A 27,967-nucleotide genomic window follows, 5' to 3' on the forward strand; every position below is an offset into this window, starting at 1 on the left:
TATTTACATATATATCGCCAGAACATCTTGTTTGGTTACCGATCTTTTGTTTGTTTATTTTTTTAAGATAAAATTATAAATAATATCCTCGCAAGTTTTGTAACTGATCCCTTTGTACCTCATCGCATTAGATATCTATCGCCGTCCTATTGGCATTATCCCAAAAGAAAAATCCCAAAACAAAAATTAAAAAAACATATCTTTTGATGGACGTACATATCTGAAAGAGTGATCAAGGTGACTCCGCTTGATCTAGAAATATGTAACTTACTGGAAAAAATTGAGAACATTTATTATCTAGTAATGATCCTGGTCTTCTAACGATGCAAATTACAAAATTAATTCTAAACGTCGCTTGAGAAACAATAGATTACAAATATGTAACTATTGGCTCAAATGGTGTTCTATGGTACATGTACAATTCCAATGTAAGACAACTAGCTCATACTCGAAAACGTCTTAACAACATATTACAAACGTAAAACTACACTTTATAATTGGTCAGAAAGTTCTGAATAAAGAGAAAAGAGTAAACATTAAAATATGGTAGATAACGTTAGCCCACCAAAACAGAAATTTGTAGATAAAATCAATGATTACACAATAAGTCGAAACAATGGTGTTAAAATATCAAATACAATCCTTTAATTCACTAAGACTGGTGACCCTATACTAACAACTAACACTTTATGTACACATCTTTCAGGCAACAGCATACCAAGACAAGGGCAATCTACTTAACAATTTTTTTCAGACAACAATCAAGCAGTATATAAATAAAGAACGCCCTCCTCTAAACCCCGCACTATCTGCATATCTGTATCTTACAACAACATTACGTTATCATCGCAAGAAGTAAAAGATACCATCCTATATAATATTATTCCATTCAAAGCATCTGGTCTGGATTATGACTCGGTCCTCGGCATCTAAAAAGAAACACCAATTGAACTTGCTTACCAACTTTCTCTTTTCTTCAACAAAGTATTGTCTCTGTTGTACGCACCTGGTGAAAAAAGAAAGGAAATAGCACACACCACTCCTGTCTTTATTAAAGTCTGATTATTCTAACCCTTGAAACTAAAGTCAATCTCCTTTCTTTACTGTCGTGAAACAAATGAATCGTTGTGTCCATAGATGTTTACAACTTTATTATTCAAAGTAAAATACTCTCTTTTTTCAATCTGGATTTATTAATGGAGGTTCAAACACCAATAATCCCTATATACAATAAAATTTGTAAAGCCTTTGATGGAGGCAAAGAAATAAGAAATGTGTTTTTGTGACATCTCGAATGCATTTGACCGTGTCTTGCATAAAGGTCTTATAAGTAAACTTCCATCTATTGGTTTTCACGGAACAGTACTTTAGTATTTCTACTCATATTTTAAAATAGACAGAAGCAAGTCATTTTAGCAACCTCTTAATCTCATCGGTGCCTCTTTGAAGCTGATGTCTCACAAGGTTCAATTATTGGTCTCTTCCTCTTCAAATAACATAGTTTCAATTCTCTATTCAAGCACACGTCTCTTTCTTCATGACACTATCTTATTGTTGATACACCTCACACTACTGCATCATCACTCAACACTGACTTACAAACAAAAGAATCATTCATCGGCTAAATTGTCATCCAAACATATCTATCAATAATTGAAATCACAGTAAATGCGACGAATTCTCTTTTATAACTTCACAATATGCGCTTCGTGAACTCGTGATGTTGAAATAGCCACTGAATTCATAAATTTACAATGTCACCGCCCGTCTTTCGTACTACCTTCTATATTGTCGTATACTTTTGATATTTAAAGACAAGTACAGTTATCCACTCTACATTGTCCAATGACTTTTCAAAGACTTTATTGTCGGCATTCGGTGTCGTAGCAAGCGATGTAGCAACAATACCTTATTATAGATATTCTTATTACATCTATATACCCTTTTGATTACATTTCAGTCTCTTTTTTTCCAACAACTAGGGGAATGAATTACTATAAGTATTTTAATACTTGTTTCTATATTCATTTCAAAAATTAATAAAAAGTAATCACGTGGTATTTGTGTTTATCCTCCATGTTGTATGTAATGTACATGCATATTTTAGTGGCTGAAAAACTGTTTAAGCCATACTGTAACCCTTGGTATTTTAGTGACAATTTTACTATAACTTTAATTTTAAACATAAACACAACGCAACTATCGCTATGGTATCTTATATACTGTATACTTAAACAAAACACGTGTAAGTAACCAGTTAAATAGCTACCTAGAAATCTTTTCCCTTTTTATAAAATATACTTAAGGACAATGAAAACGCACGGTCGGGATAATTGCATTTTAACAAGGAAAATATATTTGAGCCGCGTCACGACAAAACCAACATAATGGGGTTGCGACCAACATGGATCCAGACCAGCGTGCGCATCCGCGCAGTCTGATCAGAATCCATGCTGTTCGCTTACAGACCCATAACAAGTAAATAAACTGATAGCGAACAGCATGGATCCTGACCAGACGCGGATGCGCAGGCTGGTCTGGATCCATGCTGGTCGCAAACCCATTATGTTGGTTTTGTCATGACGCGGCTCATTTCTTTTAAATATTTTTTCACAGTTTCATAACACCGAATGCATTTCGGTCATTTAGATACCAAAGTTATGAAAAATGATTGCATTTTAATGAAGTTATTGCATGATAAAGACAGTACCCGAAAAACAGAAAACAGATTTAATCAATTCATGGTTACTTAATGAAATGAAATTATTTATTTTTTTAATCTGTTAATTTCACACCTTTCTAGAAATGTTAGACACAAATGAGCAATTAAAATTCTTATGAAAATGAATATTAAACTATGCCAATGGTCAGTAAAAACTCACATTGAAATTGCATATACACACTTTTCCTCTATTAAAGGTGCTTAATTTCAAACAATACTGAAGATTTGCTAGCAAATAGTATGCAATGGTTCTACAAAAAATTAACCGCTGGATAGATTTAGGACAGATTCAGTCTGGTCTATCTTACAATCAAATTTTGTATTATCAAAGCGCCAACCGTTTTGGTGTCCATCGGTCTACAATTTCTCGGATTCACCAGCGTTTTATCACTACACTACAGGCCGAATAGCGTCAGATTCCACAGGCGACTATCCGCACCGTAAAGTCTATGAGGCGACGATGTACATCTGTAAGAGACGCTGATGGAGGATATTGTCGTTTCTAAAGATCCCGACGGTGACATTACGAATAGACATTTATGAGTGACTTTGTTTTGGATTTTCATTTTGGTTTTTGCCTTTGCTAAGTTTGCATTACTGTGATGAAAAAATGTAATTTTCGGATTTTCACCTAAGGTTCTTCGATTTACTGTTGTACATTTGATTTCAAACATTTTGAATTATTTTCAGTTGTTAAGTTTGCTTTTTGTATTGAAGTTATGATATATATCTAATGGAGTCGTTAGTGTTTTGTTTTCATGTAATAAAATGCATATAGTGCGGGCGTGCGTTTTCATTGTCCTTAAGTATACATATACATCAAACTAGTATAAGTATTTAAAATTTAAATACCACTCAAAATGAAATTGGGATTGTATTTGATTTACTGCAAATGTAGTCAAGCGCTGGCAAAAGGCGGCGCAATATACTCCCAGAACATAATTTGTTTGAGGAATGAAAGAAATACGAGGGCTGTTCGAAAATAATTGCTTATTATCCTCTATATCGTGATCCACGCGGGACACGATAAAAACCAATACATACCTGTATAGGGTTATTCAATACCTACACAACGGTGTATAAATGTATATGTTAGACTAAGTGTAAAAATCTGGAAACAAAGTGATCCCCCGGAAGCATTAATCACAACAAAATTACAAGACATACAATTTGCCATTTAAATACACGCAGTCATTGACCACTGTAGTAAAAATGGTTGGTAGAAGCGTCGACAAAAAGATTGAAATACGGGCTTACATCAAAGCTCGCTCAAAAATGGGTTGCTCTTTGAAGCAGTTGATGACTAAACTCTCTACTGCTTATGGGCCTTCTTGTGTGTCTAACGATGGAAAAAGTAATTTGAGTCTGGTGTAGAGTGCATCAAAAATGTACTAAAATCAGGTAGGCCAAAATCTCATCTCGCAACGAAATCGTTTCCAAAATAAAGGATATCATTGACGGAGATGCCAGATTTACAGTTCGTGATATTGTACGAAAGGTAGGCATATCACTATCAACGGTTCACTTTATTTTAAAGAAGCATTTGAAAGTCAGAAAGATTTCTGCTAGATGAGTGCCACATCTGTTGACCGATGAGCAAAAGAGGCAACGGGTTAAGGTGGCCAAAAAGCTGCTTCAAATGTTTCCAAAATAATGCAAAAAACAGTTTGCCAATGTCGTCACAGGTGATGAAACTTTGGTCCATTATTTTGAACCCGTCAGAAAAGTTGCAACAAAATCTGGACCACTAAACACAACAAACGCCCAATAATTGCCAAACGGTCTTTAAGTGGAAAGAAGGTTTTGTATGCAATTTTCTTCTCTGGTGAAGGAGTTGCAATAAAAGTGCAGGTGACAAAGGGCAAAAGTATCACTGGGAAGTAATACAAAGACGTAGAAACTGAAAAAGTATTATAAGAAACGACGCCCTGTCAATGGTTTTAAGCATATCGTCTTCTACATGACAATACCCCCGCTCATACCTCCGCAATAGTTTCGGCGTTTTTGAAAAAAGAAACAGTAACTGCTTTGCCTCACCCCCCGTATTCTCCAGATAGAAAAAAGCAATACATTTCGATCATCCCTCGTAATTTTTCAATTAGGGAAAGAAAACTATTTCATTTCAAATACATTTTTAATGCAAAAGGCCTGCGAATTTGTAAATTTTTCGTAGCGGTCCTCTATGCACTGTTGTATGTCAAATATCTAAGCTCTGTGCCTTGTAGTTTCTAATGTTGTTTTCTTCCTATTTGCTTTTCTAAATTAACTTATTAAACTTCGGAGTGAGGCCAATAGGACTACAGGGTGATGCGTTATGCAATATATCCTTGATCTGGTCATTGGAGTTTAAGTGAAGATTTTAAAAAAATTGTTTATTATATAGGTTTATATAAAAGAAAACCCCAACTACCTCTGCATGGCATTTTAAAGCCCTAGGGGATAATGAGTAAAGCTTTTGTAGAGGAGTGCTTAACGAAGTCACCAATGGAAAATTTCTAGCAAGTTTGATTGAAATGATGATTTTATAATTTAACTACGTAACACACATACACACGCACGCACACACCAATACACACAGAGATAAAATCGCTATATATGCCATCGCATCGCAGGTGCTGCCTGTGGTGGCATAAAAAGAAAAGGTAAATTCACTTGGATCATAAATAAACAATCAAATATCATATTGTTATAGGCAAAATTTACATGTCTATAATCAACCACTGCTGAAGAAATCTCTGCTCTCTCCACACCATTACCCAAAGTATTTAAAGGGACTCCACTGAGGTATTTTGAAATGACGGACTGGAAATAATTTTTCAAGATTAATGTACCATTTGCTGTAGGTATTGACTTACAACTTGTGTGCAAAATTCCAGATCATCCTCTCACTCCGTTTGTTCCAGAATAATTATTCCAATTGTAAAATATCACTAAAAAATTGATAACCGTTGCAACGCTTTTCACTGAATTGATAAGAATAGCAAAAGAAATACGATTAACAATGTATTTTAATGATATTTCCTAATTATTTTTTGCATACAGTTCTGTTTTTAAGTGCCGAAGCAGATATATGTAAAAAATCAAAATTTTATGTTTTTAGGCTTAAAACCGCAGTGGATTTCCTTTAATGTTGAAATACTCACCATTGGGTAACACGTGGTAATTAGGACCAAGGACATCAACGGGAATAACAGAATAGCCATAAACGTTTGGACTGCCGTAATGTACTGCGTAAACTGAAATTTCAGCTGTAGCTCTAATGAATAATACCTGAAAAAACATGGTTAGTTAATTAACTCATATTTTATTTAAGTCAAATTTTTGTAACATATTCACATTATAAATATAATACATTTTATGTATCTACATTTGAAAAAAAGTTATATATTAAAACAAACCCATACCTAAATGTGAATAACAGGAGACTATTTTAACATTCCTTAAGGTCAGTGAAATGTGTATTACTATATATTGGGTTATTTTGAATTTAACATGAATAGGAATCATACATAAAGAGCCACCATAAAACATTCTACAGTTTGCCAATGAAATCGCTCTATTTTTTTTTTTAATTTTCCGAAATATCTACCATACAACTCAACTGTATGTATTAATTTTATACGTTAAATTTTAAATGGACTCCGCCTATTCAAAAATGCACTCGATTTCAATTAACGGGGCTAACTAACTATAAGTCGGTTGTAGTTTATATACGACGAAATCTTGACGAGGTCGCCGACACTTGGTGGGTAAGACACTCTCAATATACCCCCTATGGTCAAGATTAAAATGATATGTATAATATCGCCATACTGCCATCTACCCATATATTAAGTTTCATAAAAATGTTTCCAGCACTTTTTTGAGTAATCACAGATATTGTTATATTTGCCATAGTTTAAGTCTATTTGGTTGCCATCGCAACCAAAAGTTTTCAACATAGGAAAAAAAGAAGACGTGCATAATTTCCAGACTTCCATCTATCTATATATCGACATTCATAAAACTATTTTCAGTACTTTTTGCATTATCACGGGATCCAGTAATGTGGACGGACGGACGGACGTTCCAACATTTTGGCTTTAGGGGCTATTTTCTTTGTTATTTTCTTTGTTTTTCTTAAGGGCTACTAGCCCTAAAACCTTTTGATCACGGAATGAACCTATTGTTTCTCTTTTGTTCTCTTTACTGTTATATTGCCCCTTAACCCAAAATGTTTGCAGACGGACGGACGGGGGACCGACAAGATGGACGGAGGGTAAATCTTAAGTCCCCTATAGTTAAACCGGTAGGGGACTGATAAACTTTTTTCAACCTTATAACACTAGTGTATTAAAAGTATTCGATTATATTTCATTACATTTCTTAGTTAAAAAGTAATCCAGTAAATTTTAACACTTTTAAAAATAAACAGATTTTTTACATTTTATTATTTGATAAAGGTAATCAATTATGTTCTAATTACATTTCCTAATTTACTACAAAAGTACAATGTTGTTTTTTGTTTTGTTTTTTGTTTTGTTTTGTTTTGTTTTTTTTCAAAAAATTGTAAAAGTCAATCATGCTGGTCAAATGCAAAAACCCATGCTGAGGCTTCCCAAAAAACTAAGTGGGTTCTTTTTTATTTTAAAGGTAATTCAACCTGTTATCTGGAAAAGAACATTCAAGTATACAAACATATACGTGATGGTACAGATTATTTCGCGGTATTAAACTGTTCATTTATTCGGGGAGAAAATATGCGAGCAGCTGCAAAGCTCAGTCGGCAGAGCCACGGAACCGTATTCCGATAATCCCGGGTTCGGGTTCTAATCATGAGACATTGGGCACCCAGATGGGGACAGGTTAGGCTACAAAATTTTTTAAAACTGACAATTACATCTGATCACAAATTTTGTCCCTGACAAAAATAAGTAGTTGATATACAATAGAATTAAGTTTCATTAAAAACTACGCATGCTGTCACCACAAAAACGTGTAGAAGTCTTATTTTCTTGTTTTTATGTGATAGGATATTTTGTAAACCTTATGTTGGTGCCTGAGGGGTTTCCATTAAGGGTTGAGACATCAGAATTGCTGCCGCCGTTTGTCAACGCATGATCGGAACAGGCGACTGAATGGATTCGAATTTCTGGAGTCTATGCATCTCTTTGCTCCAGCAAGTGATGTGCTTTTGACATCTGATGTTGCTTAAAGTTTGTAACGCCCGAGATTATTGTGAGCCGTAAAACAAACAAAACAAAAACATGTTAGCTTTTTTTTTTACTTTTAGGTTCTTTGATTTCCTCTTTTAACATCAGAATCTTAAAAGCGTTGTCTATAGAATACTAGCAGATGTGTTTCTATTTTGCTCATTAAATTATATGAAATTGCTGAATGCGCGTGCCTGCGCGCGTGCGGTTTGTGCGTGTGTGTGCACAACTGTAAAACACCTTTATTTCATACATACCATACGTATTTAATCACTTTGAAGAATACTTACTTTACTTGGAGCGGTCGTAATCATCGATGTACTTGAAGTAGAAACAACAGGTTCTTCTTTTAGGGTCCCATCACTGTCATAAACTTTAACATGAACATTTATAGTAGGGCTAGCGTTTGTTAGAAATATTTTTGTGCTTGTGCTTGTAGAAGTTGGTACTATAAATTCTATGCCATAATTATCAGCATCATCTGCAGCGAAAATATCCATTAATCATACTTATTATTATAACTGAAACATACACGTGTACGTATGTGACTGTTTTATATAGTTTGTTACAATTACTTTGTTTTCGACCATTTACAAATTAGTCTTGCATACACTGGTGCTAGAATATAAGAATCTACACCGGCTGCCGGTACAGACCGGAATATCTAGCTCGAGAGTAACAGTTTTAGGCGGTAACGAGGCTCTGTCGAGAGCTAGATATTCCTGTATGTATCGACAGCCGGTGTTTGATTCTTTTTCTTGCATATCACATATCAACTATTTTCAGAACGGAAATTACGAAAAACTGATATATTCATTTCGCACTTTTTTCTTTTTAGTGTCCAGCTTTATTTGTCATCCAATGAAAACGCTGTATTTCTTCAAAATTATGTGCGTTAATTTTCATAGAAGAAACAAAAACCGATACTATATCGAATTCGTCCATAGTCGACTTCTATTTTTCATAATACTTCATATCTATTTTTCATAGTATACTCAACATCACTAATTCCGCGTCATCATTTATCTCACTGGTAATGGCATATTTTATGTGACCAGTGTTATAATTGGTCAGAATCGACATATTTTTATCCAAACACCTTAACAACAAAGGTTTTGTGCAAAAATAATTTAAATCTATAGAATTTTACGTAAAACGGAACATTATTTTACAAACTTCTGTAAAAGAACAACAATAGTCCATTTAGATTGTGCATACGTCTGAAACAATCATCATTTTCTAAATGTTCTTGTTTGTTGAAAAAATAAAATTTTGAGTTACAATGTAAAAAATACTTTTATATTTAAAATCATGCAAAATAACTTAAAGAAATTTTAACTGAAACATGAAAAAACTAAAATAAAACACCATTACCGCGAGGTAAATGATGACATACGGTTTTCAAAATGGCCGGACACACTGTTTACATCTGACAAATTAAAACTATAATTTTGATGGAATTATATTGTTGTTTCTTGTGTCATATAGCAGAAAAATGACTAAAATGATACAGTTTATGACAGTTTTTGTATTGTAAGTTTAATGTTATTTCTAATTCGTAAAACAGGCAGAAAATGTTTTCCATTAAAACCACGCTTACCACTTATTATTTTGTCACAGTCTTTTCTCCGGCAAGTCTGAAAAAGAGAAAATAGATACCGGTAATGTATTTTTTTTTTCTTCAGAAAACTATTTCTTAACAAAAATAAGCATACAGTAAAATCACCGCTAAAAACAAGAAAATAAAAGTCTAATTATACAAAATGATAACAAAATAAGTCTAATAAATAAATAAGTCTAAATTATATAATTTTCTTATTGTAGGACCATATATCTGAAAAACACATATTAGACAAGTGTCGCGTATGTCTGCATTCCCAGCGGTTCAAGGTATAAAAAAATTCTCTACGCTAAAATTCAAATCTTAGGTATTTGATTGGTAAGTAATTGTAACAAAATGTACACAGGCCAATCAAAATCTTGAGAGGTTGAGACAGAGTTATAACCACCAAAGCCAGCGCTATTTATAGGAACTATACCAATATAAACAGGACAGAAGGAATTCACTATTATTACTTGATCGTAATAAATTGTAATATTATAACAAGGAATTATAGTTTAAGTAAAAAATAAATACATAATGTTGATAACAGTTTATTTGACATTGATTCGTGCTAACGATTTCGGCGGGTGGAGGTATTCGACGCAGAAGCCCGGTTGATAAAAATGGCCGTTTGCTTTGTGGCGTTAAGTTTATGACTGAATTTTTTAGGCTGAAATGTTTTACTGGAAACACTAAAGAAAACTGAGTCGGGAGCCCCAAATGGTACTCTCCAAACTTATTACACGTACACGGTGCCAATTCATTGCCTTTATGCAAAACACTTCTGCTTCACGTTTGACGAGAGGACGCCACTTTTGCCTAAATTTGGTTTAAAGCACTTACAAACGTGCTGCAAAACGACCCCAATAAATACAACGGTGGGCTATGGCAAGTTGTGACAATATTGACAATTTATTTACAAAAATCACAAGTCCCACAAATACATCAGCCAGTATACATACATAATTATAAACAAATACATAATGGATAAACGGCTATATTAACATTCATGGAATGATTATATCTTAGTTACAATTAGGTGAGAGAAAAAAGGGTACATCTAATATGCATGCTGACAATTGTTTTCATGCTGATAAAAGGCAACATTATGTCTCAGGAAGAAAAGAAATGTTTCCTTCCTGTAGCAAATTACAGGTATAGTTATAACACTATGGCGTAATATACATGTTACTAAGTACATTAGGACACTAGTCGGACAGTTGAAATTGGTCAAGCAAAATGCATTTTAGTTTTATATATGTTAAGCTTTTTGTGGCTTATTGTTACCGGAAGGGTTAGTCCCAACAGCTGCGCGACAGGAATCAACCTCGTCAGCGTATTTTTGCACAAAAAGTTTGTCATTTCAAATAAGGGATTATTTTATAGAGTTTGGCCGGAGATTAAATTTTCGAGATGTGCTAAAATAGGTTAAGCTTGATTTTGACTGCGGTCAAAATATGAATGCTGATCAATTTACCCAAATGACCTGAATAATTAACATGATCCTTATAAACAAGCGCATACACGATTCCAAGTAGTTTAAGCGTTTGACAGTGAATCGGACGACCCGAGCTTGATTCCCTGTGCGCGCACTGTTTCACTTTCGTTGTGATTGATCATGAAAATTCTTTCTACGGTCATTCGCACTTGCTATCTCTGCTTTCTGGCATCAAACAGAAAAAAATCAGTTTCTTTGCGAATGTGAAGGCAACTCTTAGTGGTTAAACAGTTTTGACAGCCTTCCAGGAACGATGCAGTGGCTGAACTGTTGCTCTGGTATATTCAATGTGGTATACTGCCGTGGATCCGGGAGTGAAAATTACAAACACCTCCACCACTCCAAGGATGCAACTTTCACTGTGAACTCTTTTTTTAAACGTTAGTTAGATCAAGTATGCCAAAAATAGCGTCAGCGCGATCTTAGATATTATTTGACTTATTATTTTAAGTTACGCACTTTTTTGTTCTTTAATTTACCTTCAGAAAACGGAGAGTTATTAATTGTTTCAAATTCATTTTATTTGTAATCGCGGAATAAAGGGACTTATAAGCTATTGAAATTGACTTTGAATTAGTGTTTCTATCGAATAGGCATGTGTAACCAAAGTCCACTAGACACAACTCGGATATCAAAAAAAAAAATCGTGCTATATAGTAAAAAGTTAAAATTATAAAATGTTTTTCACAAACATCGATGATTACCACGTTTTTCTTCTTTGGAAGAGAAAAAATGAGTGTTATGGCATTTAAATAATGGTTTGTTTATTAAAGCATGATTGTCAGATGCATGTTATCCCTGGGTTGTTGAAACTTTCGTCATAAAGAAGTAACGTTAGCATATAAACAAAGTACAAAGGAGTATTTTGACTTCAGTACAAAATACTTAATTCCTTAAAACTGCAGTTATTGTCATAAATGCTACAGAAGAATGATTCGGGTAGTTTGCCATTGAACTAGCTGAGGTTGTGCAGTATACGCCCGAGAAAATATCATTGACGAAAATTATGTCTTAAAGGGAGACACAGGCAAAATTTTCACTTCTTCGTTTTGAATTAGTCAATTCATTATTCTGTAAATGTCCTGAAAATGAATACACTAGGCAGTCCCAGGAACAAAGCTTTTCTTTTTATAAAAAATAAATGTTGGTTTCCTTACTTGACCCTCGTGGATTAAGATTTAACAATAGTTGTCATAGTGAACCATGGAAACGTTAAAAACATATCAAATGAAAATGGGTTAGACTTGTTTCAATCATACAATATCTACAATATATGTTATTGTTAATCCCAGGTTTGTTCAAATCACATGACTTGTTTTAAATCTACTTGGTGATTCTGCTGGCGTTTAAATTTCGTTCAACATATAAGATATATACAATTATACAGAAATTCCTGCTGACATTTTAAAAAATTTTAATTTTAGCGTGGATTAAAATACATAAGATTTTTCTTTTATATTTTTGTCATTAATTGCTCGAGTGTCCCTTTAAAGACAGATCGCAATTTTAATATTGTAAATTGATTTTTCAATCATCTTTAAAAAGAAAACGGAACATTGTTTGTAGGTTACAAGTTAACCTATACGTTTTTATGACTTGATTTCATTTGATTTTGATTTAAAAGAAATCTAAAGATGTTATCGGGAACTTGGAAAATTAGAGTTATTCCAGCTTATCCGTGGGTACAAATACACTTTTTAACGTTTAAGCTCCAATGTACACTACCCTGTCACAATCGATTAGTCAACCTTTTGCGCTTATTTTCGAAATTGGGAAAAAAAAGTTAAAATGGTAAAGCCCCATTTACATGTACACTGTCCGATGCATCCCGATAATAAAACTGCATGACCATGTTGACATCAGTCATTTGGTTAAAAGACAGCAGAGATTTCACCCAAAAGACATAGGAAAAAAGTCAGGAAAACTGTGATTACAACACCTACAGAGGTTGAGGTACCTTTGGAAACGACTCAGAGAAGAACAGTAATGAAAACTCGCCTCAGATGAAAAAGCAGAGAATAGCCCTTCTTCGTCTTCCCTTAACAAAAGTATCCAAATTAGCACTTCATGTGTGTATATACCTTTTCTTTAAATTGCCTGTTGTCAGCATGAAGTCATGACGCCATCGCCTATCACCGCTGTACAACCGGGACTTGACGGCTATATCTGGGACATTACCGGGTCCAACCGGAGCGTTGTCGCAAATAATTGCAATGTACCCTTGCTCTACAGTTGCTCTACATATTTTTACCGTCTTCACAGGTTCTCTGTCTTTTTGTTTTGACATTGATAAATACGCAACCCGGTTAACTAGGGTTTGTCACGGTATGGATGCGTCACAGAAACGGTGGATTCCCGGCGATTCCCGGTGCCAAGTCGATAGAACACGGTTGTCGGCCACCTTTCCAGTAAATGCCGGTGAAGCCCGGTTATAATTAAACATTTTAATACAACCATGGCGATCTCCCGGTTTGTCCTGGTTTTTCCCGGTTCACCAAGGTTCGCCCCGGTACTTCACGGAACAGCTACGGCCCCACGCCGGCTAACAATGGTTGATCCCGATTTCCTAAATCGTGGCAAACCGGAACGCAAAATCGGACAGTGTAAATGGGAACATATTTTTTTTTAATGTAATGATTATAAAAGATGATCATTTTCATTAAAGATCCTGTAACTCATTATGTATGGTTTTATATTATAAATAAAACGCTCAAATGAAAATGTATCAATATTATAAGTTCAAAAAAGCATTTTGTGTAAAGATATTACCGATTTTTCATTTCATGTTAATGAAGGCAGGTAATTAAAATTTCATTTTCGATAAAGTCAAATTTCTCAAAAAGAAATGAATGCATATATTTTAATGTTTACATATGTTAACTGTGGACAAATATTTTCAGCACATATTTTACACAATTCTTAGATGTTTCAAAATTGGTTTAGAAGCATAATTACATACATATATAAAATTACACATGGTGTGGTAACACCCTTAATTACAACATACAGGACATTTAAGGTATCACCAAACATTGCCAGCACAACTTACAATGACAAACACACTTACCAACTGTAAAGTTCGCACTGCCTGAAAATGCCGCCATAATCATAACATCAAAGTCAAGTTGTACACCTGGGACTTCAAACGTTCTGTTAAGCGTACCGTTTTCATACAGCTGAAATGTTTGTTTCTATCAATATCGGATTATAATGTAGTAAATATAAGTAATTGTCTGCATCCTAATTACATACACAATTTCATGTTAACCTTTAATACAATCTCATTTAAATCATATCCTAACTGTCGCTTCACTACCCTACGCTCGTAGGATCTGAGTAACGATGATCTGATTTTTAATTAGATTGCCTTACTAAGCATTGTCTGTTATCGCATTGGAGTACAAAACAATATTCTTTAAATAGAAATTTAAAGCAGTTCTAACGATTCATACATGAATTACATAGACATTGAAAGAAAATTCGAGCTCAAAACCCTCAAGCATAAAACTTTTGTTTTATTTTTATTTTCATAGATCGATGTGGGTTTAAGGTGGAAAATTGAACAAAAGATAATTTAGAAATAAACTAAGAATTAAATTGAAAATCGTATATTTGTTTTATTCTTAGACCGATATGAGCTAAAAGCGTGGATCATAAATGTTCTTCAAATTTTGTTCAATTAAAATAAAAAACCCTTCAGTAAAAGGATTGAGGGAAAGATCTGAAAATAAAAACCACGTCTTTGGTTAAACCTTTAAACCAAAAATTCATGAAAATAAAAAAAGCAGTCCCGCCATGGCAATAAAAATCGGGGGTGTATATTTTAAAACCTTTTTATTTTGTTTATAGATAAAAAAAAATATATATTATAGTTAGACTTACAAATTCAATTTCAGTATCTTCAGCTGTAATACTCCATCTTATTTCAAATTCCTGTTTAGTTGCAACGCAAGGGCTACTTGCTTGTCTGTCATGAAAGTGACTACCATTTGGACATCCGCCTGGGCATGACAATAATAACGATACCATTCTGTGTGAAATCTAAAAAGAGAGCGGGGGCGAATTAATTTTTTTAGAAATCCTGTAATCCATGAATTAAAATGATAGAAGAAATATTGAAGGAAAGTAAAACAACGTTTGAAGGAGGCAACCTCAATCAAGTCCTGCTCAATGAAGTTAAACAAGTTAGTAAAGTCATAAGGAAATCGCTTAAGTGTTCTTTACAATAATCTGAGGTAAAAAAGGTACTATTAATTGTATATTTCTTGTTAAAGTTTCCGAAACAATGCTAATTGGCTTTAAAGGGATACTCAGGTAAAATAATGACAAAAATATATAAATGATCTTCTGAACTCAAATCATCCTAAAATGACATTTCTTAAAGCCACAGCATGAATTTCTGTATAAATTCTATTTATTTTGGGTTTGAAGCTTAAACATATCTATATATGTTCAACGAAATTTAGACGCTAACAGAATCTCCGAATATTTTAAAAACAAGTCATGTGATTTGAACAAACCCTGGAAGTTACAATAACAGGTATTGTGGATATTGTATGATTGAAACAAGTCTAAGTAATTGATTTGACATGTTCTTTAACGTTTTCAGAGTACACAGTGATAACTATTGTGAAATATAGCGCTCTAACTTGACCCACGCGGTTCAAGTTAGGAAAACACCATTTTATTCTTTATATGGAGAAAAGTTTGGTTCCTTTGACTGTTTAGTGTATTCAATATGAGGACATTTACAAAATAATGAATGAAAAATTCAAAACTAAGAAATTAAAATTTTGCCTGTGTCTCCTTTCAAGCTTTTAATTAATTAATTAAAGTGTTCTTTACCAATTCCATTAATTTATTGATTTATCCATTAATTAATTAATTATTATTAGTTATAGACACATAGGCCTATGTCAATGGGTTCATAACAGCAAAAATAACAGCTATAAATAATAGTGATCACGTGACATTGAACTTTTTTATTCTTTCTGTCGTACACTCCGTTATTTTCTTTTTGTTTCAGAAAAAAAATACTGCCTGAAATAACATAATTATTTACAATTACTTCCAAAATGCCTTTTTTTATATTAAACGTTGTTTCAGCTTAAAGCTTTATTCAATCTGAATGTACTTAAAGCACAAAACAACAAATCAACAACAAAACAAACACTTAAAATTTTAATTTCTTACGTAGATCAGTTGGGGACACATGGGACAGAATATTAAACCAAGGGACATATAAAACAGAGATAATTAACACCTATATAGTAAATATTAAATCGTATTTTTGCGCTAATTTTAGCCCTGTTTGAGTGACCTTTCAATTTTGTGTCAATTTTTACAGTAAAAAAGGGCTATTCTGGAAAAACGGAGTCAGTAAATGACGTAAAATTTTGCATACAAGTTATTGGTCTAAACCCACATCAAATGGAACATTAATCTTGAACAATTATTTCGGGTCCTGTCATCTGAAAACAAACCTTAGTGGTGTCCCTTTAACTTAAAAATGTAATAAATACTTACATGTGCCGTAAACAATTTCCTTTGGTCATTGGCTACCTTAAACGTGACTGCAGCAACGCCACAAGTTGTCACACTAAAATGAATTGGTGAAGCACCAATTACAATCAACGTTTTGGAGTAAATCTCTCCGCTGGTTTTGTTTGGTGTTGAATGAAAATTGACGACTGAAGTTAAAATATAAATAACTTTTAACAATGCGAAATTTAATGATTCTCTGTTCTAAAGCTGTCCACTCAGACTAACTTAAGTTTCATATGTGACTTGGTTAAAGCCATGACTAAACGTTCTATTTATCAAAGCGGTTTTGAAAAAGTCATTGTGAGCGAGTGAGTGAGTGAATGAGTGAGTAAGAGTGAGTGAGTGAGTGAGTGAGTGAGTGAGTGAGTAGTTGAGTGAGTGAGTGAGTGAGTGAGTGAGTGAGTGAGTGTGCGAGTGAGCGAGTGAGTTGGTGAGCGTGTGAGTGAGTGAGTGAGTGAGTGAGTGAGTGGTATTTACTGAGAACAGTTGCTGTGTGTGTTGTATTAACATAATAATACAATAATTTTTTGCCTTTTTACATCGGCCGGCAATAAAAAAAAAAGATACAGTCTATTAACAATAACTCTTACATAAATCATCCTTTGTACAGTTGTCCTCATCCACTTTACCATCACAGTCATTATCCACTCCGTCTCCTGGCATCGGACGAGTTCGAAAACATTCCTGAAAACACACAAAAACATATTTATTTGAAACGTTACCGTTGAAAACATCATGCTACATAAGTATTACAAGGAAGGCCACCTAAGGTCTTCCTTCACCAGTCAAGATGAAAAAAACGCCATATGACCTTCACAGTGTTGTGCGACAAAAAAGCCAACCAAAAAAGCAATAAAAACATATAATTTTAACTATAGATTTCTTGATTCTTAATTCTAGTAAACACTAATATAAATACATGTATGTATAATAATACTTTTTTACAGAGCATGCATTTATAAGTATATTTAATGATACTATACGTGAACTATCAAAGACGAGAAAACGACACACAAAAACAACACGCATCATTTAAGTATGCAGAAGATTAAAACATTATTTTTCCCGGTATCCTATCTTAACATATAATTTGCAAACAATTTTGTGATCCGGCAATTTTACTGCAATTATTTTGCTTCTTTATCTTCATTTTATAAAAAGAATATAGCAAACATATACAACGGGTCTGACCCATGTTGGAAAAATTAAGAACAGTATACTATGTTCAGGATCAAAACAATGACTCTCCCGCAATCGAAACGGGTCTTATTCGAAACAAGATTTCTACTTTTATGGTGGCTGATTTACGCCATGTCGTGTTTTCGCTTCTTTATCTCCAAAATGCGAAATGTGGAAACACGAATGAACTTTGTCGTCTCTTCGTGTTTTCGCATTTTCTGATTTTCGAGGCGAAAAAGCGAAAATACGACAGAAAAAGGGCGACAATACGAGACGTTAAATCCGTCGTCTATTTGCATTTCATCTGTCGTGTTTTCGCTTTTTTGCGTTCAAAATACAGAAATGCAAATACACATTTCGCAATGTTACATAAAAAGCAAAATTACGACAGATGATGGAATGCAAATATATACGAGATTGCATGTGTCGTATTTTCGCACTTCTTCTGTCGCATTGTCGCCTCGAAAACCCGAAAAAGGAAAAACAGGAAGAGAGGACACAGTCAAGCTTTGTCGTCCTTTCGCGTTTTCGCATTTGGAGGCAAAGAAGCGAAATTACAACATGGCGTAAATAAGACACCATAACAGTTCGACATTGTACCATTATACCAAGAAAATAAAAATGTATTACCTCATTGTTCCATAACCAATTCGCTGCTAAAAGGACTGCCGCCCTTCCTTTACAATAGCCATAAACAGTACGGTTTATTCCACCTACTGACGTTATCCTTTCAGTTATTTCTACCTTAGGTTTATTTTTTACCACAAAATATTCGCTACCATTAATTGGTGTTTGTGTGATATCAAACATATTGGTATCCCATGGTACTACGTCCGAATCTGCGACTGCTGTTAAAATGCTATCGTCACTTGCGTTTAGAAAACAATCGGACTTAACTTCTTTGTCGGTCCATTGCTCAACGTGGGGTACAAGCACCATGGCAGGTTTTCCTTTTACTATGGACGTGTCGTTATAGATGTCAATAGACATAATCTGTACAACAAGGATTGGCTTTGTTGCGACGATAGTACTGTGCATTTCCCAGTCAATCCTTAGCTCAACATAGTCTCCCGCGTTAGAAATTGTGAATGGGGAATATCTGAGGATGTGAATTGTTGTATCTGCACTTTGGGTTATAATCTTTATGGCATCACCTGCGTCATTGAGGACATTTGTAGCTACAACAAGCTCAGTACCCCATTTGTTAACAGGAGGAATTTGCTCAATCATGCAAGCGTCATCTGGACCATCTCGTGCTCCAATAAACACTGCTATTACGTTATCAGATGTTATGTAAGTGCCTGATAGATCAACTTGACTTTCATTGCTTTCAATATGCAATACCTCGTTTTCGTTTAGTTTAAACGAAACTGGGTCCCCAGTGGTAATACTTTGTCCATTGCAAGTGACAGACCCTGGTGGGATATGCTCGGGAAAGACAATCTGAAGCGATGTGCTGTCGGTAGTACCTGCCACAGCAATCTGACAGTGACCACCTAACGAACAATAAGTAGAAACATAGTATTCTGTACCAAGATGCTCGTCTGGAATAGCAAGGTACCCGTCGGAAAGATTACCTTTTGAATCGGTTTGATACACATGCAGAGTAAATTCTTCGGAAGATTCAACCTTGACACCGGTCGATGAAAGTTGAAAACCATCAGGAATTAGATCCCTACATTCCGGTGATGATGCTTTTATCATTGTACCGTCAGGTGTCCATGTACAATTCACTTCGTCAACTACATTTGGTTTCTCTGATAAATCCTGATACTGTAAAAACCCATATATTCCATTTTCAATTGGTGCTGAAAAATTTCTTCCAAGGAACGCTGTGTGGTAGACCATACATTCTGCAAATAATTGAAACCTTTTTACAGTTCTAATTTTAAAAAAATCGACATGTTTTTGTTTGATATTGAATGCCTGTTTGTCTGTCTGTCTGTAAGCCTTCCTGTCTGTCAATTATTGTCTGATGTCTGTTAAAAAAAATAAAAAAATCAAGTTAACATGCAGGAGTTGGTTAAAATATCTGGCAGAAGATTATCGCATACCTGCAAAAATGCTCCTTATCTTACGGTTTTTTTTGTTTTTGTTTTTATAAATATCCCGTCGACTCGAGGGTAAAAAATGTTTTTATTCTAAGAAATCGTTAGAACATCAAAACATAATGTAGCGAACCAAAGATGGACGTTCGTTCTAGATATATTTAATAAAAACTGTTAAAGTTTTACTTTCTAGTTTAGTACTAAAAACGGGATAAAGTTTTTTCCCCTTATATGCTCCCACTAGGACTCCCAAGTTTTATCACGTTTCCAGGCTTCAAAACATACAAGACTGGTGTAAGAAAATAACATTACCTGTAAGGTGGATTACTGTCGCTAACAAAAACAAGGGTACCATCACCAGGTCGTTCATTTTCTACAATATAAATGTTTTATATTTTCAACATACGTATAGAGCAAATCTTATAAGTTTTCAATTTCTGTTCTATAAGGTAATCTTACTGTAATGCTTTCCCGTCAATAGTTTCTAACATTGGCCAATATCGTAATAAACTGATCATTTCCGGAACGTTATTTTTCAATAATGTTAACCGTTTATAATTGTAAATAATTAAATGTCGAATATTTCGAGAAAAAAAAAACGTTCTTGAAATAACCAATTTGCTATGACATTGGACATTGTTAGAATTTTTGGCGGGTAAGCATTGTAACACCGCACTTTGGGGTCAAACGCACTTTGGGGTCCGACCCCAAAGTGCGTTAAACTTCGCACCGCACTTTGGGGTCAAACGCACTTTGGGATCAAAATCGAGAAATTGACCCCAAAGTGCGTTAATATGCTACATATCAACGCACTTTGGGTTCAAGAGGTCTAAAAGTGTCATCTGAGTTCTGCTTAAATACTGAGTACTGACTTATTTTCTATCTTCGACATTGGAATATTTGAGTTGGAGTTCAAGATGGCGGTCAATACTTTATGATGCTTAAGTGATAAAAGTATCATTAATGTTACCACTTGAAATATCTAAAAATATTGTTCATATAACAAAATTACGGTGGCATAAAAGTGACATTTACATTTTTTTGTTTTTAGTTTTGTATACATATTTTATTTTAGTTTTGCATACATATTTTTTCAGTTTTGCATTCATATTTTATTTTTGTTTTTCGTACATATGTTATTTTTGTTTTTCATACATATTTAAGCCAATCAAAACAGCCTTCAAATCTCAACCTATAGTTGAGTAGAAAACTAGCAGAGTGGTTAGGTCACATTTCGGCCCATTTTTGGAATCGGCCCAGTCGTTTTCGGCCGACCCTTTTCGGCCCATGTTTTATATTATATGTATTTTATTTAATTATTTTTTTTATTATTATATACTGTTATATCAGTGTCTATTTGGAAAGGGCTGTTGATTGGTGATCAGTTATTATTCCATGAATATGCACCACTCAACCCCACCCCCCTGAGAATTGAGAATTATGAAACTTAGGTCAATTCCTTAGCACATCCAGATAATGCACAGAACTTTATGCCAGGTGTGCCGGCTCAAGGTCGGGGTCACAGCTACAGGTCAAAGGATAAAGACTTGGGTTTCATGTCCGCTCCTTATCTCCGAAACCCCATGAAGGATTTTAAGGCACCTTGTGACAAATGTTAACCACAACGAGACCATATGCAGAACCTTTCTTTGGGTTAGCGCGGATACTAAAAAATGAAAATGTTGGTATTTGCAAATGGGGTACTGTAATTTACAGATGGCGAAGTGTTTGAAAATGGTGTATAACAAATGGTGTAATTATCCAAACCTCTACTTTGCAAATGGCGTCATGTAAAAATATATACGAAAAAACAAAAATAAAATATGTTCAAAAAAAACTAAAGCAAACTAAAAAAGAATATGTATGCAAAACTAAATTAAAATGTGTATGCAAACTAAAAAAGAATATGTATGCAAAACTACATGTAAAAAAAATATCTACGACAGCAAACAAAAATATGCACGAAAAACAAAAAAAAGTATAAAAAAAAATACAAATGTCACTTTTATGCCACCGTTCAAAATACTCTAGTACAGAAATTGTGTATTCCTAGAATTAAAAGATGCTGCGAAAAGTATCCCGTTCTGTCGGTCATTTACTTAATAACTTTTGGTGCCATATTGAGACCCATTTTAAATATGTTGGGAATGAAAAATGAAAAATGCAGTTAATGTCTTTTTCCAAAGAACTATAAATATACTTAAATTTTTTTTCGATCGGACTATAAATAGTGATTTTTACAAAAACATTATAAGGCTTATCAACAAACTTAAGGGTTTTTGTAATCTCAGTAACAACCGTTCGCCAGAGGCTTTTTTATGGGAAATCTAATTCTTACATACTTCTTAAGAAAGAGCAAACATGAATTTTATAATGTTAAAATAATGGTATCTGAGAAATGTAAGATGCTTGTTATCTGAATAAAGTAGCGATAACTGTGATATTATTCGTCAGAAGAAACGACCACTGTAGTATTTGACTTCCATATAAAATACTAATTCACTATAACTGTACTCATTGCCAAAAAGCAACAGATGAAAAAGATGGTTCAGGTAATTGGCCAATGTGTATTTTTTGGATAATATAGAAGAACATCAAAATAAAAAAGCTTTTAAGAAAAACAAATAAAAGCATTATGTGCCTTTAAAACGTTATTTTTAACCCTCGGGGGGATCAATACCCCACAATCTCCTATATACCCCCAAAGAGAATTAACATTATTCTGAAGCTCCGCTCTTAATGTGCGACTACTTAAATAGTTGATATTTTTAGTACTGCCTGTACGACTACTACTTAAAGCCGCATCTACACCTAGTCAAGTTTCTTATATGTCACATTTAGCTAAATAAATTGCCCTTTCAACATATTATCATTTTACTGAAATGTCTTACTTAAATTGCCCAGAAGTTATACCTTTGTCTATGCTAAGACTATCATATTTCTTAAAAATGAGTAAATAAAAAACAGGAAAATAATGCATTTAGCTAAAAACAATGGAATTAATGAAAGGTGTACATTCTTTTAAAATAAATTGAAAATTTGAGAAAAAATATTTTAAGCTTAATAATTGATACAAATTCTTTATTTGGTGATTTATTTGGTGAAAGTTCTTCACTTACTAATCAAGATCATTTAAATCCCTATTGATTCTACTATAATTCAGGGCACATGTTTGTGTCTATTTAATGCCTTGATTTTTCTGTTTACCATTGGCTTTGACTACAATATATTATTTAAAACATAATAAATTTAATTTTCTATGACCCCAAAGTGCGGTCGTTTGCCTGATGTTAAAAAAATGCATATGTACCTGTTTAACGCACTTTGGGGTCGAAATTGGACCCCAAAGTGCGTAACGCACTATGGGGTCGGACCCCAAAGTACGTAACGCACTTTGGGGTCGGACCCCAAAGTGCGTTTGACCGCAAAGTGCGGTGTTACAAAGCATTACAGAAAAACTACCTTAAGCTGGTGCTAGGGAATCGGGGACAGTGTACTTTCCAGTATTGTCAATGTACAGGCTCAATTAAACAGAGTCTTCATTTTTAATTTTGATGTTTTGAGTCTTTCTATAGGGATTCTTTTTTCTCTATTTTAGACGATAGTTCCATTCATGCCCCGAATCGCTTTCACATTTCTTCTAAGTTTGGTATTCTCTAATCATTTAAATCACCAATATAAACAATTATATTATAATACACGGACAACAAATCTTAACATTTTAACTATTCCCGGACGGCGAATGTCACTTTCGTTGTGATTGATCATGATATCCTTTCTAAGGTCATTCACACTGTACCTCTGCTCCGACAAGTACAGAATTTATCAGTCCCTTGCAAAGTGAAGGCAACTAATAATGGTTAACTGCTTGACAGCCTGTCAAGGAACGATGCGGTGGCTGAACTGTGCTCTGGTTAGTTCAATGTGACTTACTGGATTGAAGCTGGTTGAACACCACCACTACCACAATGCAGCCAAAAGGCAGGCTTAACTTGACAAACGCATCGATGTTCATATAACATTACTTAATGGTAAATTGCAGTAGTCTACACAAGCATTGATGTTTAATGTCTTTTTGAAAACTAACCAGTGTGCCTTCCTTATGTTAAATAAGATTTTTTTCTACATCCAACTTTATAGGATATAAACAACTTTATTATCGATTGTGAATCTATATTCAATTTTTCCTCAAAAGATATTAATTCCTTTTTACAATTAGATCACGAATATATGCTTTGAATTGTTTCTTAATATCAATTCAGTTTCAGAATTTTCAGTTAAGATTTTTTCCCTTCCCTATCCCTGTAAGCATTGATATTTACTCAAACTTACCCATTGGTGGGTTCCCGAGGGACGGATATTCCGATCCGAACCGCAAACATATGTCAGATATTTTTTCTTGCATATTCTGCCATATTATTTCATATTTAAAATGGTTTCCCTCAATATGATGTATGTTCATGGAAATCAAAGTCATTTCATCCCTAACTATTTTCTTACAATAGCGTATGAACTTACAACTTAAATAACAAGGGCGAAATGACGTCATCCTAAGCACATATTTCCCTTCTAAAACGACGTCATTTTAACGCGGTTCATTTATAAAGTGCGCTAAATTGTCGTTGTTGTTTGGCACGCGACTCATCTGGCACTCCCGTGCCACACGGGTAAAACTCGTGGAAACGCCAGTCTGCTATGCTTTTACTGCTGCTTTCCCTTTTTTTTTTCTTTTTTTTTTTTTTTTTTTTTTTTGCTGTCATATTTCGTTGTCATTTTTTTACACAATAAACGGGAATAGGGGAATATAGAATTTGTAACGAGCTCTTTTTCATAATGAAATAAATTTATTACTGACAATGTCGTTGAATTCTTGGTTTGTATTAATATTTGATTCCCGCCTAAAAGTGACGCGTATTGTTTAGCATATAATCAACCAGTATTTGGTTTTTGTTGTAGCAATAAAATATTCACATCCCGTGGTCGGAAATGTGAGGTTCTGTTCTCTTAAATCAATTTAAATTTAAATCAATACAGATCAATTTGAAAACCTATGAAATAAATATTTCAAACTTGAAATAGTACAGTTTGTTAATTAAACCCATTTTAATTGATTTTCAACAGCTTTTTAATTTTTCCATATATTCCGGATGGATCATAAATCATCGTATTTAATTGTTTATTTGCGCTCGTAGCAACGGGTGTTGGAGCACATAAACTTCGTGCGGCTCTCGGTTAAAGAGATATGCTGGTTTCCGGTATAACGTATGTTGGTTTAACGTCCATATGAGGACGATATTGACGCTGAAATAACGCTCTTTTCTCCGTACCACTTCATTCTCTGAATTAAAAGGGTCCAATATGAACAATATACATTTTTAACAATTCTCTTGATAAAATATCGATGCGGGAAATTTGTTCATACAATCAAAAAATCTTGACCTATAATTATGAACAACTTACACGTAATTTGTATTTGGCGACGAAGAGATTTTCAGTATTATGGCATATTTTTATTTTTTATATGGAACACATATCCACATATGGATCACAATTTGAATTATGGCCATAATAATCTTCTTTAAAGAGCTTACTAAGGCAGGGTCTGTGTGTATGTTTTACACCTTTACGGTTCCTGTCATTTTCTACATCGGTATGTAAGATTTTGACACACATAGACTATTTAATATACGGTAACAAAAACCTTACCTAAAAAACTTCACCGAATGACAAACTTTCGAGAATCTATAGAAGGCATTTCGCATTTTTTAAATGATAGTTCCTTTAACAACATTAATTCAAAATTGTAAAACTTACGGCTTAATTTCCGGAAATTGAGACCTCCATACGATCACCGGAAACCAACATATCTTTCTAACCGGTGCACGTTTCGGTGAACCATATTAAGATCGGGCCTAGCAACTGTCGTAAATATGTAAGTTGTTTTAATAAAGATAGCAAAATGTGCATGAAGAACGCTTTGATTGTTATTGCTATTATGTTTTGAGATACTTCGCACTAAATATTGCCTAATGGTAAATCGAGTATCTCGTATTGTTTTTAGTTATAATTTCTCAAAATGTCTCATTAGCATTTTGTTGTTTAGACATGTGTACTCATCATTTACGTTGGTTCAACCTATATGGTACCGAGGCTTAACACGTTGTTCATTCAAATTTCGCTTTAGGTGTTATGGATGTGTTATGGCCAGATATATTCAAAGATATAATATTACAGATAAAAACGTTTGACATTCTACGTAATAGAAAGAGTATCGAAACACGAGGCTATTAGATTTGCGGGGTATAAATCATAGCCGAGTGTTTTTATGTTCTTTCTCTTATATATCATAGGCAAAAATAACAACCCGTTCCCCGTTGTCACCATATGAAACCCCAGAAAAACAATAGCCTATGAACGAGCATCTGGATATGACATTTATATCGCTAGCCCTTTCTCAGTCGTTAAAATAAGTAAACCCAAGAAAAAATGAGCCAATTAATGGGCATGCTATTGAGTGCGGGTAACGTATACTTGCACTCTAGTTAACTCACTGTGCATGTGTATGTATACGATTTAATTCTGACACATTTTCAACAGAAAGGTGCCTAAACGATGATACAGTTTACACATTTTCGACCGTACAACTTACAGCACGCTGTTACTATTTAGAATATACGGAAACAGAATAGTATAGGTTGGCGTCTGTTTATTTGAAACGTATGCATGCAAGCGCAATATAAATAATACATACTAATTATTGAATATTGAACAAAATATTCCATAAATCATCTTATGTTTGCTGTGAAATCTATGTTTTGATCTCCAAACCATTTTATATGTTTCAATTTATACTTGTTATAAGCATCGTGCTATGCTGGATGCAAATAAATTATTCGTATTCGTATATGACGGTTAAAGTTTAACGATATACGAAAAAAAATCATTGAAAATAAAAAAAAACATTAAAGCGGGAACAAGATGGTGTCGTATCAAGAAAGCAACTGGTTGTAAAACTATTTTTGACATATATTTTACATTTTCTAAAAAGGGATATGTCGAACCAACTAATTGATACGTATGTGTATGTTTTTATTTATCTCGTGCGCACGAAATTGTATCGTATAAGTATAATCGTATAAGGTCGCGCGCATGATAAAGAAACTCGTACTCAAGACATTGAAACTCGTGCGCTTGACTAAATTAACTCGTGTTAGTATGTCGTGCTCGTGACACAGTAAATCGTTCTCACGGCATAGTAAAAAGCAAATTTAAAATTTGGCGAGGTTAAAAGGTTAAAAATATCAGTGTATCATATTTTGACCTTCATTACATTCAAGGGAAAACAATTCACTAAATTCACAACAGAAAAATGGATATAAGCTCATCTATATCATGTATAAGCGACTATATGGTGATATATTACTAAAACAATAATTACGAAATTAAATATCAGGTCAGTAATTTGAAGTTAATTAATTGCCTTGTAATATACTTCTTTGTACCTTCTATTATTATCTATATAGATTTATCTTAACTGATTCACTAATTAGATTTAAGAATGTCAAGTTTGACTTGTGAATGCAATAGCGTTCGGTATCATAACATTTTTAACGTTGATTATACAAATGTATCGTAGTTCGATACTGTTTGGAGCTATAAGCTTATTGAAACTCTCTTGAACCCCTTCTTGGAACCAACTAGTACTAAGCAATGAATGTAAAGTTTCAAGGAAACAATTATAATTTATTAACTTTGAATATCCCTTTTACTCATTTCAGGATAAGCTTAAACAAATATTTCACATAATTAAAAATAGAGAGAAAAGATATATTTAATGTTAATAGATAATATTCGATGAATGTATATAACAACGCTAATGAAAAATATATACATATATAATTCACTATGATTTAATAACTTACCTTTGTTGTGAACATGTCAAAATTCTTGTTGATAACAACGGTCTTTAGTTCGACTCCGCCATTCTCAACGTCCCGTTTCCAACTAAATGCAATGTCATAACACACCCAAATATCAAATTGATTGCAAAGTCATTTAATTAAATATGCACCATATAGTGTCATCAAATCAGTGATCCGCAACTGTCTATATATGATAACAGTTTCCGTCGATGTGTATCGATTTCTGAAGGTAAAGTCATTTTGTTGAATAGTTTCCATA

At 33.8% G+C, this 27,967-nt stretch overlaps 2 protein-coding genes across 2 annotated transcripts in view; both read right to left on the reverse strand.

Annotated features, from left to right (window-relative positions):
- The window catches only part of LOC132739760 (uncharacterized), a 21,861-nt gene extending 13,447 nt beyond the window's left edge, over positions 1–8,414 (reverse strand). The window contains exons 1-2 of the mRNA XM_060727550.1: positions 8,205–8,414; positions 5,866–5,992 (exon numbers count right to left, since the gene is read on the reverse strand). Of these exons, the coding sequence (XP_060583533.1) occupies positions 5,866–5,992; positions 8,205–8,414 (337 nt within the window). The remainder of the gene's footprint in view (positions 1–5,865; positions 5,993–8,204) is intronic.
- Positions 8,217–27,910, reverse strand: LOC132739758 (uncharacterized). The gene is made up of 9 exons (XM_060727548.1): positions 27,709–27,910; positions 20,099–20,159; positions 18,369–19,591; positions 17,150–17,243; positions 16,542–16,705; positions 14,898–15,056; positions 14,083–14,191; positions 9,515–9,551; positions 8,217–8,395 (listed from the first exon to the last, which is right to left on the reverse strand). Exons 1-8 carry the CDS (start codon positions 27,721–27,723, stop codon positions 9,529–9,531), a joined length of 1,848 nt encoding a protein of 615 aa, XP_060583531.1. The 5' UTR covers positions 27,724–27,910; the 3' UTR covers positions 8,217–8,395; positions 9,515–9,528.
- Positions 27,911–27,967: the final 57 nt, after the last annotated feature.

The sequence above is a fragment of the Ruditapes philippinarum genome, unplaced genomic scaffold (genome assembly GCF_026571515.1).
Source record: "Ruditapes philippinarum isolate M1 unplaced genomic scaffold, ASM2657151v2 ctg10009_1_1_1_1, whole genome shotgun sequence".
In the NCBI taxonomy this organism is placed as follows: Eukaryota; Metazoa; Mollusca; class Bivalvia; order Venerida; family Veneridae; genus Ruditapes; species Ruditapes philippinarum.